Source organism: Canis lupus, chromosome 20 (genome assembly GCF_003254725.2).
Source record: "Canis lupus dingo isolate Sandy chromosome 20, ASM325472v2, whole genome shotgun sequence".
NCBI lineage: Eukaryota > Metazoa > Chordata > Mammalia > Carnivora > Canidae > Canis > Canis lupus.
Genome location: NC_064262.1, coordinates 46226857 through 46241511, shown reverse-complemented (window position 1 = coordinate 46241511; position 14655 = coordinate 46226857). Strand labels below are relative to the sequence as shown.

Here is a 14655-nt window from a genome sequence, read left to right as displayed (position 1 = left end):
ATGACACTATGCCAAGGAAGCTCTTTGGGAGAAATGCTATGGCAAAGGCAACAGCAAACGGAGGGCCTGAGCCAGCATCACTCACTGGAGCTTAACCCCTCAGGCATGCCTCCCAGGCCTGGGACTAAAGCCACCCGATTCCTGCAGTACCTATAGGAAAATGCTGCTTCTGGGCACAGCAAAGGCCAGGAGAGTATGCACCCCCCTCACTCAGCACTACTAAGTCCTCATCTGGCCAGTGAGAGCACAAGGCTCCAAGAAGCCACGAAGGACTTGGGCTGGGGGAGGCCAAGCTCTGCCCACCCAATATTGGGTCCTGGGGACACTCACCTCCAGTGCCTCTTTGGTAATGGGGTATTTCTCCAGGCTGGAGATGACTTCCAGCACCGCCACCATGTTCCGGATCTGCAAAACAAGAGCCGCTTGTCAAACCTCTGCCCTTCTCCCTGTTCTAGCCCATTCTGGCCTCTCTCCCCAAGGGCCAGTGGAGTCAAGCAACACCAGAGTTCTCACCCCATGCAGCCTCCTCCTCCTACCTGCTCCCAGAGCCAACAAGGTACCCAGTGCTCATGAGCCCGTCCATGGACATGCCTGCCTGCCCAAGTGGTTGTCACATGGCTGAAACCCATGACATTCATGAAATAAGATCTGCTCTTGATATGGCAGAGGTGTTCTACTCTACCATCTCATGGGGGCGGGGGGCAGGGTGCTGAAGATTTATCAAATAAAACACCAAGTTTAAAAGAACAATAAAGGCATACTTCCTTTTGTTGTTCTTGCTTTAATACACTTCACAGATACTGTGTTTTTTACCAAATGAAGGTCTGTAGCAACACTGCATTGAGCAAGTGTTGGTGGCATTTTTCCAACGGCATTTGCTCACTTTGTGTCTCTGTATCACATTTTAGTAATTCTGATCATATTTCAGATTTTTCCATTGTTATATTTGTTACAGTGATCTGTGTGATCAGTGATTCTTGATGTTACTATTGGTGATTGTTTTGGGGTGCCACAAACTGCACCCATACAAGATGGCAAACTTGATTCATACTGTGTGTGTTCTGACTGCTCCGCTGCCCAGCCATTCCTCTGTCTCCTCTCCTTGGGTCTCCCTATTCCCTGAGACACAACAATATTGAAATTAGGCCAACCCATAACCCTACAAAATGGCCTCGAAGTGTTCAAGTGAGGAAGAGTCACACATCTCTCACTTTAAATCAAAAGCTAGAAATGGGGGGCATCTGGGTGGCTCAGTCTGTTAAGCGTCTGCCTTTGGCTCAGGTCATGATACTGGGATTGAGCCCCAAGTCGGGCTCCCTGCTCTGCAGGGAGTCTGCTTCTCCCTCTCCTCCCCACTTGTGCTCTCTCTCGCTACCCGTCTCTCTCAAATAAATAAAACCTTTTAATAATAATTTTAAAAGGCTATAAATGAGTACACTTAGTGAGAGGAAGGCCTGCCCCAAGCCCCAAACCAAGAAAGGCCTCTTGTTCCAAACAGTTAGCCAAGCTGTGAAGGCAAAGAAAGTTCTTGAGGGAAATTAAAATGCTATTCCAGTGAACAAGCAGAAGAAAGCAAAATTGCCTTACTGCTGATGTGGACCAAGTTTGAGTAGTCTGGATATAAGATCAAACAGCATAACATTCCTTTAAGCCAAAGCCTAGTCTAGAACAAGGCTCTACCTCTCTTCAATTCACTGAAAACTGGAAGAGGTGAGGAAGCTGCAGAAGCAAAGTCTGAAGCCAGTGGAGGTTGGTTCGTGAGGTTTAAGGAAAAGCCAACTTCGTAACCTAAAAGTGCAAGGTGAAGCAGAAAGTGCTGATGTAGAAGCCACAGCAAGGTATCCAGAAGAAGAAGCTGAGATAATTGATAAAGGTGGCTACATCCAACAACAGATTTTCAATGTAGACCAAACAGCTTTCTATTGGGAAAAGATGCTGGCCTTTCATAGCTAGAGAGGAGAAGTCAATGTCTGGCTTCAAAGCTTCAAAGGACAAGCTGACTCTTATTGGGGGCTCATGCAGCTGGTGACTAAGTTGAAGCCGATGCTCATTTACCATTTGGAAAATCCTAGGGCCCCATAAGAATTATGCCAAATTGACTGCATGAGCTCTAGAAATGGAACAACAAAGCCTCATGACAGCACATCAATTTGCCACATGGTTTACAGACTATTTTAAGCCTACTCTTGAGACATACCGCGTTTAGGAAAAAAGATTCCTTTCAAAATACTACCGCTTGTTGACAGTGTACATGGTACCCAAGAGCTTTGATGGCGACGAACAATGAGATTAATGTTCTCATGCCTGCTGACACAACACCCATTCTGCAGTCCATGGATCAAGGAATAATTTCAACTTTCAAGTCTCATTATTTAAGAAGTATGTTTTATAAGGCCATAGCTGCCATAGATAGTGATTCGTCTGATGGATCTGAGCAAAGTAAATTGAAAAACTTCTGGAAAGGGTATACCATTCTAGATGCTATTAAGAACATCTGTGACTCATGGGAAGAAGCCAAAATATCAACATGAACAGGAATCTGAAGGAGTGGATTCCAACCCTCATGGATGACTTTGAGGGTTTAAGACTTCCATAGAGGAAGTAACCACAGGTGTGATGCAAACAACAAGAGAGCTAGAATCAGAAGTGAAACGTGAGGGATCCCTGGGTGGCGCAGTGGTTTGGCGCCTGCCTTTGGCCCAGGGCGCGATCCTGGAGACCCGGGATCGAATCCCACATCAGGCTCCCGGTGCATGGAGCCTGCTTCTCCCTCTGCCTATGTCTCTGCCTCTCTCTCTCTCTCTGTGACTATCATAAATAAATAAAAATTTAAAAAAAGAAAAAAAAGAAAAAAAAGGAAAAAAAAAAAGAAGTGAAACGTGAGTATGGGACTGGATTGCTCCAATTTCATGCTAAAACTTGAACAGATGAGGAGTTACTTCTAATGGGTGAACAAAACATGGTTTCTTGAGATGGAACCTACTCCTGGCGAAGCTGCTATGAAGATTGTTGAAATGACAAAGGATTTAGAATATAGAAACTGGGTTGATAAAGCAGTAATAGTATTTGAGAGGACTAAGTCCAATTTTGAAAGAAGTCCTACTGGGCAGCCTGGGTGGCTCAGCAGTTTAGCGCCGCCTTCAGCCCAGGGCCTGATCCTGGGGACCCAGGATCGAGTCTCACGTCGGGAGCCTGCTTCTCCCTCTGCCTGTGTCTTCTGCGCGCCTCTCTCTCTCTCTCATAAATAAAAAAAAATTTTTTTTAAAGTCCTACTGCGGGTAAAATGCTATCAAACAGCATCGCATGCTACAGAGAAATTGGGCATGAAAGGAAGAGACCCATCAATGCATCAAACTTTATTGTCTTGATTTTAAGAAACTGGTGCAGCTACCCCAGCCGTCAGCGACTACCACCTTGATCGGTCAGCAGCCATCACCACAGAGGCAGGACATTCGGTCAGCAAAAAGATTATGATTCGCTAAAAATGAGATAATGGTTAGTATTTGTTTTTTTTTTTAGTAATGAAGCTGGGGGCGGGGGGTTGTTTTTTGTTTTAGAAATTAGGGGAGGGAAAGGGAGAGAAAGAATCCTAAGTAGGCTCCACAACCAGTGTGGAACCCGACTCAGGGCTTGATCTCATGACTCAGAGCATGACCTCAGCTGAAATCAAGAGTTGGACGCTTAACTGCACCACCTAGGCGCCCCCAGTAATAAAGTATTTTAGTTAAGGTATATACCTTGTTTTTTTAGACTTACTACTATTCTACACTTAGCAGACTATGGTATAGTGTAAACATCACTTTTATATGCACTGGGAAACAAAAAACTTCATTTGCCTTGGTTTACTGCGACCATCGCTTTATTTTGGAGGTCTGAAGCCTAATCTGCAGTATCTCCTGAGGAATGAATGCCTGCACACAGTAATCCAATCAATTTGGCTATATTAACCAGATCTTTAGAGTTCACGCAAAGTCACCACAAAGTCACAAACTTGGAGAAGACAGATACCACTCAGCCCTGAGGATCTGTATCTGGAACACAGAAACCCCAGGCCAGCAGACAGTAACAGGCACTGGGTAAAACAGAAGATGGCATCCCCAGTGCTCAGCTCTCACAGGCATCAGGGAGTACAGATGGAAGCCAGGAGCAGTTGCCCTACAGACATGCCCGCCAACCAGCAGAAGTGGCATCTGACAATACCCGGTAGTTCTGGGGCGCAGCCAAGTCTGGGGAGCAATGGCCTTTGGTAGTCTCACGTGTGCAGACCTTCTGACCAAGCCATCCCATCACTTGTATGCTGCCTGCTGTGGGCCAGGCCCTACCCTCGTACCATATGTGTCCATACAGCACCACTCTGGAGCTGCGACAACCCTAAGGAGAAGGCCCCGTTATCATCACATTTTATAGATAGGAGACGGCATACAAAGGTGTAGGTCACGCAACACCAGTGCTTTCCAAGAGTCAAAGTAACAGAATGAAAAATTCAAGAGCAACAGAAGTAAGCCAACAGTAGCCTCAGTGCACCAACAATATGAAGCTCAGATCACGGAGAGTAGAGTCACAGAAAACACAGACTGCATGATTCTATTTACACCAAACATCAGAGCATGCTCAAAAATTAATTTAAAATCAGTCACGAACTTGGCTCAGTCAGTAGAGCATGTGTGAGTTTAAGCCCCATGTTGGGCATAGAGCTTTCTTAAAAATTATATATAATATGTATATATTAGCTCCTAAAATCAATCACAGACCTAAATATGAATGCAAAAACTCTTAAGTCTTCTAGGAGACACAGGAAAGTATCTTTGCAACCTTGGGGTAGACAAAGATTTCTTAGGACCTCCAAAGCAGTCACTGTCTAAGGAAAAATACTGACAAACTAGGCTTCACGATTCAGAACTTCTGTTTACTACAAGAAGCAAACCTCAGCCTGGGAGCACGTGCTGACAAAGCATGCCCAGTGAAGGGCTCGGCTCCAGAAGAGATAAAGAGCTCCTGCTCAGCAGCTGCTGGTTTCAGTGGGCTGGCGGGACAGGGCAGCCCACACCCTGAGGAAGCCCCCCTCCCCCACAAGATCACACAGTAAGCACATCACACACCCACACACACTAGAACTGAGCTACGCAGGCACGCAAAAGGGCACAAGGAAAGGTACATCTCCTAGCCAGCCGCTGCAGGGTTTCCTTGTATCTTTTCCAAAAACACTCCTTGCATACAGAAGCTTGTGTATACACTTATTGCACATTAAAAAAAAAAAAAATCCAAAGCAAAGTATGATTCCATGCCTTGCTTCTTCTAACATCAGAAACCCCCAGCATCACAGACCTCCCCGCTTTGCTCTTCCTTCCAGCTGGGGGCAGGGGCACTTGAACAGTGCTGTATCCCTCCTTTCTCACTTACTGCTACAGACAAAGCTATAATCTCCACCTTTACTAGAGGGCTAACACAAGCTGCTTGAGGGGTTGTTGGCACCAAGGTCATCAATGATTGTAATTAGTTGCTGGGGAGGCTGCTCCCACTCCATGTCCACTGTAGGAGAGGAAGGTGGGGAAGCCTAGTTCTTGCATGCTCGCCAGCACTGTGCTGTATTGGTTTCCTGTTGCTGCCAAAATGATCATACAGGATCACAAACTGAGTGGCTGAAATACCATGCGTGTATATCATGTCAGGTTGTGGAGGGCGTGGTTCAGGTGTGTGGTTCAGGTCCCCATGGGCTGAGATCCAGGTGTAGGCAAGCCACCCTCTCTGGGAAGCTCTCAAGGCCGTTTCCTATTCCTTCAAGTGTTGATAGAATTACTCCTCCTAGCCGTAGGATTGAGGGGCCCCTTTTCTTGCTGGCTATCATCTGAAGGCCATTTCCAGCTTCTGGAGGGCACTGCGTTCCCCAGCTCATGGCACCTCAGTTCAGCTCCGAAGTCAGTAACAGGGCTAAGTCCTCATACTGTATCCCTGGCCCGGCCAGGAAAGAGTCTCCAGTTCTAATGATTTGATTAGGCTGGGCCCACCCAGACAATCCAGGTCTACACCCTTAGTCACACGTGCATAGTCCCTTCTGCCATGTAAGGTACCACATGCCCAGGTTCCAGGGACTAGGATGTAGACATCCTTGATGGCTGGTACCTTGCTGGTCATGTGTATTCCCAGCTTATCTGCCTTATTTTCAGCTGAAGGCAGCTGTCACCTCCAACTGCCACCTCAGGTTCCATGTGTCTTTTCTGCTTGTAAATTGCAGTAACCACAGAGCAACAACAGTTGCCTTGACTCTGCCTGACAGCTCTCACACAGCTGCCCCTTTGCCAGGGGGCCCCAAAAACCTACTCCAAGTTGCACTGAGGGAATAGGTCTGAGAGGAGACACATTCTATCCTTTACATATCCTTGACGTGCCAGGGACAGGGATTCAGCGAAAGAGGAGACTGGGTAGTGAGGAGGCCAGTACCACAGGGACAGCGAGGCCACCCACTTCCTGTCCCCAGCCCTGGGATTCCAGCCCCAATGGGGTCTTGGGCTTGCCACATGGCCTATCTCCACCGCAGTGACCTCACCCTGATATATTTAGAGCCCTGGGTCCCCACATATTCCTGAACCACAGTCCCTGGAGAGCAAGCTCGGCAGCACAGACTGTCCTTGTCCTTGAGGCAGACACTGTCCTGCTGCCAGATAAGAGGGGGGAGGCACAACACCTGGGCAACTCGGGAGGCTGGAAGCAAGCTGGTACCATAGGGCTCATGCAGCTGGAGCCCCTCTTGGAAGCCGTGCAGGAATGGGACAGGGTGAAGTCTACAGGCCATACTGACATTGCTAAGCAGCTCCTACACTTAGGTGCGTGTCAGAGTTTGGCTTTGAGCAGGCTCTCCACCTCTCAACCTTGTGGAAGATGCTACCCCACCTACCTCTTTCTGCCCTGGCTGCCTAGAAGTTCAGGACCATCCTGGGGGCTCATTCCTCTGGCTCTGCCCCACCCCAAAGTCATGATGGTGAGGGCACTGAGCACTGTGTGGGAGGTGCCACCTGGGCATTCCAGGTGCAGTCAGTCCCCTGAGGACCAGGAAGCAGACCCAGAAAATGCTACAAGGAGTCTGGCCCCGAGCCCTAACGCTCACCACACCCAATAGGCAGGAGTCTGTGCAGTGCCTGGCCAGGCTTGGGCCTCAGACCCAGTAAGCAGTGTCACCCCAGCCAACCCATGTCTCTGCCTGGGTTGGGCATGCCAAGATGGAAGACTATTGAACCAGCCTTACCCACTCACCCACATAGGAGTGGCAGACCTCTCACTCTTGATGAGAGGGCCCTATGATTAGCAGAGACGGGATGAGATGTGGCCACTGGGAAGCTCCTAACTGGTTCCAGGCCTGCAAAGCTCAGCACAGGGCCCTCAGGCCTGGGAGGTCAGTGTGAAGTGTAAGGCACACCAGGCATACATATGGAGAGGTCAGCACCTGAGTGGGGCCTCCCAGGGTAGACAGCAGAGGTCCTAGCACCTAAGGAGATGGTGACATGGCACCAAAACCCTGGAGAGGGGAGGGAGGACCAGTGTGAAGACAGTGGCATGAGCCAGGATGCCAGGAGGAAGAAGAGACGGTGGGGAAGTGAGCTGGCTCCTACACAACCTGACTCTCAACTTTAGCCTCTGTGGGAGCTAAACTGCTGCCATGACCCCAAAAGACCATTTGTCTTTGACCCATTCTGGGTCCCTCCTGGCACCTGTCTGTAGGAAAATATACTCACCATTCATAATCACAGCACAGATACTGTTCCGTTCCTGTATGAGGAAGAAGCCTCTGGGCAGCTCCTGGGCACTGCCCTCAAGTGGGGCTTTGGGCACTTCTGCAGGCCAGAGTCCCAGGGCCATGTGCAAACCTCTTGCTGTCAGGAATAGCCTGGTGCATCGGTGGCCCTTTCCTCCTCTGGCTATCCCTTGAGATTTGTTCTCAAAAAACAAAAACAAAAACACCTCTCAAAACCACCTGCCAAAGGGCTTTCCCAAAAGGGGCAGGATTCACACTGAAGGATGTCTGAGTGCCCAAAGTCTCATTTTCTCCTTAGGGCTCCTTCAGCAGATGCAACTTAATTTGTATACCCTTAATTAAAAAAGCCAAGTGTCACCTCTGCTTTCTACCAATGAGGACTTCCCATGTGAATGAACTGCTCACCATCTTAGTCCACTTATTATTTGAACGCCCTCTTCATTGGAAGTAATTAATCACCTAGCTAAGGAGCCCACAGGTTGGTAGTGTTTTGCCCTACCCTGTGCCCATGGTAGTTGGGCAAGTAAAGTGTCAGAACAGGAGGGCTACTCTGGAAGTGCAGGAAGCAGGCAGGGCAGGCCGGGCAGTGGGGGGGGGGGGGGGCACACAGAGAAGACCCCAAGGTCTGCTCCAAAGGAAGGGCAGGAAGCCAGTAGGTGACTACTGGTGGAAGTTATTCCTTAACTACCTCACTGAGTGCTTTCAGATCCTAGACTGGAGGTTCATGGGGGCACAATCATGTATATACTCTGTAAGACAGGAAAGTCAGCGTCACACAGGCAGCTCAATCAGCCAGTGTCTGCAGCACTGGATACACAGGCACCCCTAAACAAGGTACCCCCCAGCTCTGGCATGGGGAGAGAGAAAGCACATCCTCACTCACATCTACGGGACACCCCAGGGACACATGCTCCTTACTACCAACCCAGTTCCCAGGGCTTTTATGGGGGAGGGAGGGTCTTCCCACCATATGAGAACCAAGAGCAGGCACAGAGGAAGCAGAAAGGCCTTTGTTCCTGGGGAGACCCTCAGAGCATGCTAAGTCACCACTCCCGCCAGGCTAACCAGTGGTATTTGCTGCTTGGCTCACAGAGCACAGGAGGAAGGGGGGCTGGATGCACACAGGTGACAGCACAAAGGAGAGGACAGCACCCCATAGAAGCAGCCTGGGCACAATTCTGGGCCAAGGAACACAGGATGCTACCACTCTGTGCCCAAGGCTGGTGACATCCCTGTTCCCCCACCCCCTGGGGCCGAGTGGGGGCAGTGAGGAGTCTGCGTGGTACTCCATGGCACGCTGAGCTCTGTGGGAACCGCTAAAGGTACACTGCTCACCCCCAGCTTTTAATGACACAGTTCAGAATGTTTACTGGAGAAATGATGCACTTGGGTGTGGGTGGCAGAGAGGGGATGGATGAAGTGATGCTGATTGGCTGTAAACTGATTTTTACTGAAGCCAGGGCACAGTTACATTATTCTACTTTTATGTTTGAAATTAGCCACAAATCTAAATGGCTACAAAATTCACCCATTTCCTCACATGTGGATGGGAGGGGTTACTGGATATGGAATGAGACGGCAGTTGGCAGACACACCAACGTATGGAAGTGAAGTGAGCAAATACCTGTTTTCCAATTGCACATGGTAGCTTCTCGCTGTCTCATCTGGTACCTGTGTGGGGAGTGAGGCCAAGGGCTGGTGGGATGCCGTCTCCCTCCACGGTGAGCCTGCTTTCAGCCCCCACTACCTCTGAGTCAAACTACAGGGCACATTCTATCTGGTGCAACCTTTGGACATTCTCACTAAGCCCCCTGCAGGCAACTGAGCTGCTACTCAACAGACTCTGTAAAGACTGCCTGCATCCCTGGTGTGGAACAAGGTCTGGGGTCTTTTCTCTGAGGCAGGTCCACAACTCCCTGCAAAGAGCCCACAGAGAACTGGAAACTGGGCATGTCTGATTCTTCATGCTTCCAAAGCTGCTCCCTGCCCTCAGGGAGGATGCCACAGGGTCCAGGGGGGCACCCAACCAGACATGGGCCACACAGCTTCCTGAGGGGCTCTCCAGGGAGCTGGGGATGGCTACACCCACAGAGAAAGCAGGTTCTGTGGCTGGGCTGCCAGACTGCTAAGGCCAGGGAGGGAGGAGTCAGCACCTTAGGCTTCTGACGAGACTGCAAGCCCCAAGCCACACCAAAGTACTTGCCCATCTGCAGAGGCTAGCATGTGTGTGTTCACACACACATGAGGTCAGAAGCTAGGGGAAGGGCAAAGTCTGGGGACATCTCACAGTGGGGCCCAGGTCAGGTCGGGTGACCAGAGAAGGTGGAAACACGGTAAAGAGTGAAGAGGGAAGGGACAGCCAGCCAATGCTGCCCTGTGGCAGCCCTCTGAAACCCAGTGTCATCACTGGCTCCTCCAGAGTCCAGGACGCCAACCAGATTGGCTTCAGAAACCTGCCTGTAACAAGGTACATGGAATCATCTTTAAAACAAAACCCCACTGGAAAAAATATTTTAACTGGCCCTCATCACATGTCTGAAAGTTGCTCTGTGAATCAGATCATTGGTCTGATCCTGGACTCGTGTGCAGAGGTGGGGCCAGTGCAGTGGGGTAAACCTGCCATTGACCAGCCTCCTCCTCCCCTATTTCAGGGGCTATGTAGGTAAACCCCAGACCCTGAGTAATTACCACCCCATGGGGGATTTCCAAAGCCATGTGAAACAAGGAACCGAGACACTGAGCTTCAGAGTCTGGGAGGCCTGTTGCTCACCCTTCTTTTCTCCATGCATCAAGGGTTTCTGTCCTGCCCCAAACCCCCATTCTCTTAGAAATTAAGCTGGATGTGTGCAGCCATGGTGGCAAAGGGGAAACCTTGTGCTCCTTGAGGTCTGAGCACTGATGGGGCCCACGATTAGTGAGCTGTGAGCAGCCCACCTCAGCCTGATTCTCAGAGGACCACCATTTGTTGGGTTCCTCCAGGAGCTAAGCTCTCTAGCTTTTCATCCTTGCAATCCCACTTTACAGATAAGGCAACTGAGGGTCTGGAAAGGTAATGGAGATCCAGGGCTCACTACTCAGCCAGAAGGTGGCAGAGTATAGTCTTATATTAGCCAGGCATATACTCCGCCTATCACAGACAGCCCCGCTGGTACTTTACTAGGTGGGATGAGGGAGGGCACCAAGATGCCACCAGGCTGGTGGTGTCGGCATCTCGCCCCCATATTTTCTCCCTGACCTGCCACAGCAGGTAAACACACAGGTTACAGAGTTCCTTGAAGCCACACAGAGCCACTGGCTTTGTGCCTAGCAGATCTCTGGGCTGCCTCTGCCTTCCCTCCAAGGCAGCCTAGAGCCAGGGAGATCCATACACTTACCCACAACAGGGGCTTCAGCCCACCCAGTGCTTGCCCTAAGCAGCAGGTCACTTAGTAGACAACAAGAGCACTGTAGGCCCCGGCAATGGCACACAGCATAAGTCTTCCTGCTTCTGATGAACTGCACACACATTCCCAGGTGGGTGCCATTCTTTCTGTGGTTCAAACTGCCTCCGCTACAAGTTGGTGTTAAGAGGTGGCAACACCTACATCCCCCAGAGATCCCGGCTGAGCACAGCGCATGTCCCACCCCATTTCCCTGAGTAAGGAAAAGGCATCAGTGTGGCATGACCCTTCCTCTTGGCTCTGGAAGGTGCATCCTCCTGGCCTTGCTCTGGTTCCACAGCCAGGCAGGAGCAAGAGGAACCTCCCTCAGGTCATCTGCACTTGGCCTGGTCAAGGTACCGTTCTCTTCCAGGACCCCAGTGGGAGCCTCACACCCATAGAGTAAAGTCTCTTTCATTCATGGCTTCTTAGAAGAATGACATGGCTGGGCCGGGGGAAGGGGGCAGCGGTGCTGTGTCCCAGCTGTAGCCGCCAAGCTCACCACTTACAAAAAAAGCACTTCCTCATCAGAGGGGCCCATATGCTCCCCAGGAGAGTCCACAGCTGGAACATGGCTACTGCCTGCATGGCCCTGACCATCACACAGCCCACAGAACACCCGCGGCCGGCCAGAGCATGTAATTGCAGCTGCAACTCGGCCCAGGGGATAGAAACCCCAGCCTGGGCCAACCAGGGACCAGGCAGAGCAGTGTCCATGAGCAGCATAGCGCAGGAAGAGGAAGCCCAGGGCAGCAGCTGGAGCTCCTCATCAGCACACATGAGCAGCACGAGCAACTGCCATCCTTGGTCACCAAGAGGCTACCAGATGGGAAGGGGGATGTGGGGAGGGGAGGAGAGGTAGCACTCTCCCTGCAGCCCCAGCACCCAAACTGTCCCTCTCTCCCTACTACTATTTATCTCAGTAGCTCTTTCCGACAAAACTATGTACTTAAACTTTCCTGACCTCTGAATCAGGTCCACAGGACACACACAATTCTCTTTTAGAGAATTACATATTGAGAGCACAAGAGCTCTCAATATGTAATCTGTGAACTGGTTCATTCCTGCACTGACACAACTATTAGAAAGCCAGGCAGAGCATTTCCTTTCTGCCATACATGCTCACAGAAGTGTCTCACCAGCAGAGCATCTGATGACAGCACTCATTGTCAGGTGAGGACTTCCCTCTCCCATCCTCGCAGTAAGAATACAGATACAGAAGGGACCAATGCCCACGAGAGGGGCGCACACAATGCTTGACCCACATGCATGCAGAATATAGGCAATCCAAAGTGAGAACCAGCCAGCTTTTTAGGAACTGATAGGGGCCAACCTCCAAAAGACTGTGAAGTAAAACATCAAGGTGACAACAGTGAGCTCCTGTGCTGCCAAATGAAACACCCAGTGGTGGGGCTGGGTAGAGAAGGGCCAGGCAATAGAGCTGTACAAAGATACAGTGGGGCTGAACCTAGCCTCTAACGCTGCCCAACTCGGACTTAAGCAAGACCAACCACAAATCAGTCCAGCTCCTCCTCCATCAACAGGGAAGCCTGGGCGGAATGTTGGAAAAACCACAGATCATTTCTGTAGAATCCGAATGGCATTCTGCCCACCATCTTGAGAGACTCTGCCTATGGGGCCAGGTCAGGTGGGCTCTGCAAGTTCACTAACAGTCTGCTCTGTGGTCTCTAAGATCCCTTCAGGCAGCACAGTGCCCAGCATGGTACCAGGCTACCAGTCCACCAACCTGGGCTGCTGAAAGATCCTGGGAGCCAAAGGTATTCCAGAATTCCCCTTGACAAGTCACCAAATGCTTTCTGAACAACTACAGCAGGCCTAGAGTACGCAGGAAGGCATGTATAGCCCAGTCCTGAGGGATGGCCGGAGGCAAGGACAGACACAATAGGGGGAACATCATGACTGAGGCTCAGTTAAGCTGCCAGGAGCCCAGGTGCAAGGAGCCCAGAACTGCAGCAACATCCAGCAAGCTCTTTTAGAAGAGAAGGATTACATAGTAGAGAACCAAGACATACCCTCTCAGAGGGACTCAAAACCAGAACTAGCCCCAGAACTTGAAGAAGCTGCCATGGGACGCTGGGTAAAAGTAACCATACCATAAATGAAGTCCAGGATGCCCCAGGTAAGCAGTAAAAGTGTTACTGACATGTAAATGACATGCAGGGTCTGGTAGCTCTCCTTTTCCTGAGCACTCCCACAGGGTCACCATGTCCCTTCTGAGCTGAGCGGACAGGAAAAGAGCAACAGGAACTGCCAGAATCTGGGTTGGGGCCACAATGGGTAAATCATTTGGCAAGTCTCAGGTTAAATATCAAGGAGCTCTTGTCTCCTTTTAAATAGGAATCTGACAGACCTGCAAACTCACCACAAACATAATTAAGGGTGGGTGTGCCTGTCCTACACAGGGTGGTGGCCATCAGCTAGGCCATAAACTCTATACTGAGTGCTCCAGGGCATAAAGCACCAGAGATCAGTAGATGGCTCTGATCCCACCCACCCATTCAGCCCACTCAGCTGTTCCCTCAGACACTAAGTAGGAGGATGACAGAGGCTTCCTACAGGCTCCTGGAAGGGGAACAAGAGACACACATGGACACCCAGGATGCTGCCTGACACACCTATCAGCACTCAAAAAGAAGTCACCCCCTACACTTGGCAGGCATCAGCCCCAAGGCCACTCCTCCCCCTACCTGCTGCCCTGCAACTCAAGGCTCCATGTGGAGCTAGAGGAACCACTGGGCACAGGGACTTTTCTCAGTGGGCATTCCTGCAACAGGGGCTGCCATGGAGAGAACCAAGAACAGAGTCACTCATGAAACAGGAAGGTGAGTTGTACATTCTGTGTCAAACATCGTATAAGGATAGATATTCATACCCTGCGACCCAACAATTTCACTCTGAGGCACATACCAACAGAAACGTGAACACCCATGCATGGAGAACATATTCAGAACAGCCCTAACTAAAAACCACCTGAATGGCCATCACTGGCATCATGAGTGACTAAATCATGGTCGATCCATTCAGCGCAGAATGAACAAACTATGCTACACACAACATCAGAGATAAATCTCAAAACAGTGTCCAGTAAAAAAGCCAGGCACAAAAGAATACATTCTGTATTGGATTGAAAGCTCCCAAGCAGGCAAGACTAAAGCCAGGGAAAACGGATGGGGAGTTGCTGGGAAAGGGAACAAGAGTAGCTTCTCGGGAAATGCTCTATTCTTTGCCCTGGGTGGCAGGTTACTCAGGTGAGTTCACTTCATAAGCATTCAATTAAATGTAAAGCTAACAACTTGTACGCTTTTCTGGATGAGGCCATCCTGGCCTAGAAACAGATGCCAGAGAACTGCTGGGGTTGAAGAGGAGGAGACATTGGTGAGTCAGCCCCTGGGTCCCCCACAGTGGCACAGACCCTCTCAGGGTCCCACAGAGAGGGCTGCACAAGCCCAGGCTATCTCTGAGACACAC

At 50.3% G+C, this 14655-nt stretch overlaps 1 protein-coding gene across 4 annotated transcripts in view; it reads right to left on the bottom strand.

Annotated features, from left to right (window-relative positions):
• The window catches only part of MED26 (mediator complex subunit 26), a 56190-nt gene that overhangs the window by 5281 nt on the left and 36254 nt on the right, over positions 1–14655 (bottom strand). For 2 of the 4 annotated variants that reach the window (XM_025457912.3, XM_049098421.1), the window contains one exon: positions 331–405. In XM_025457912.3, the coding sequence (XP_025313697.1) occupies positions 331–405 (75 nt within the window). Of the gene's footprint in view, positions 1–330; positions 406–7727; positions 7930–9371; positions 9419–14655 lie in introns of all 4 variants that reach the window. The other 2 variants (XM_049098420.1, XM_025457914.3) reach the window with 2 other exon arrangements.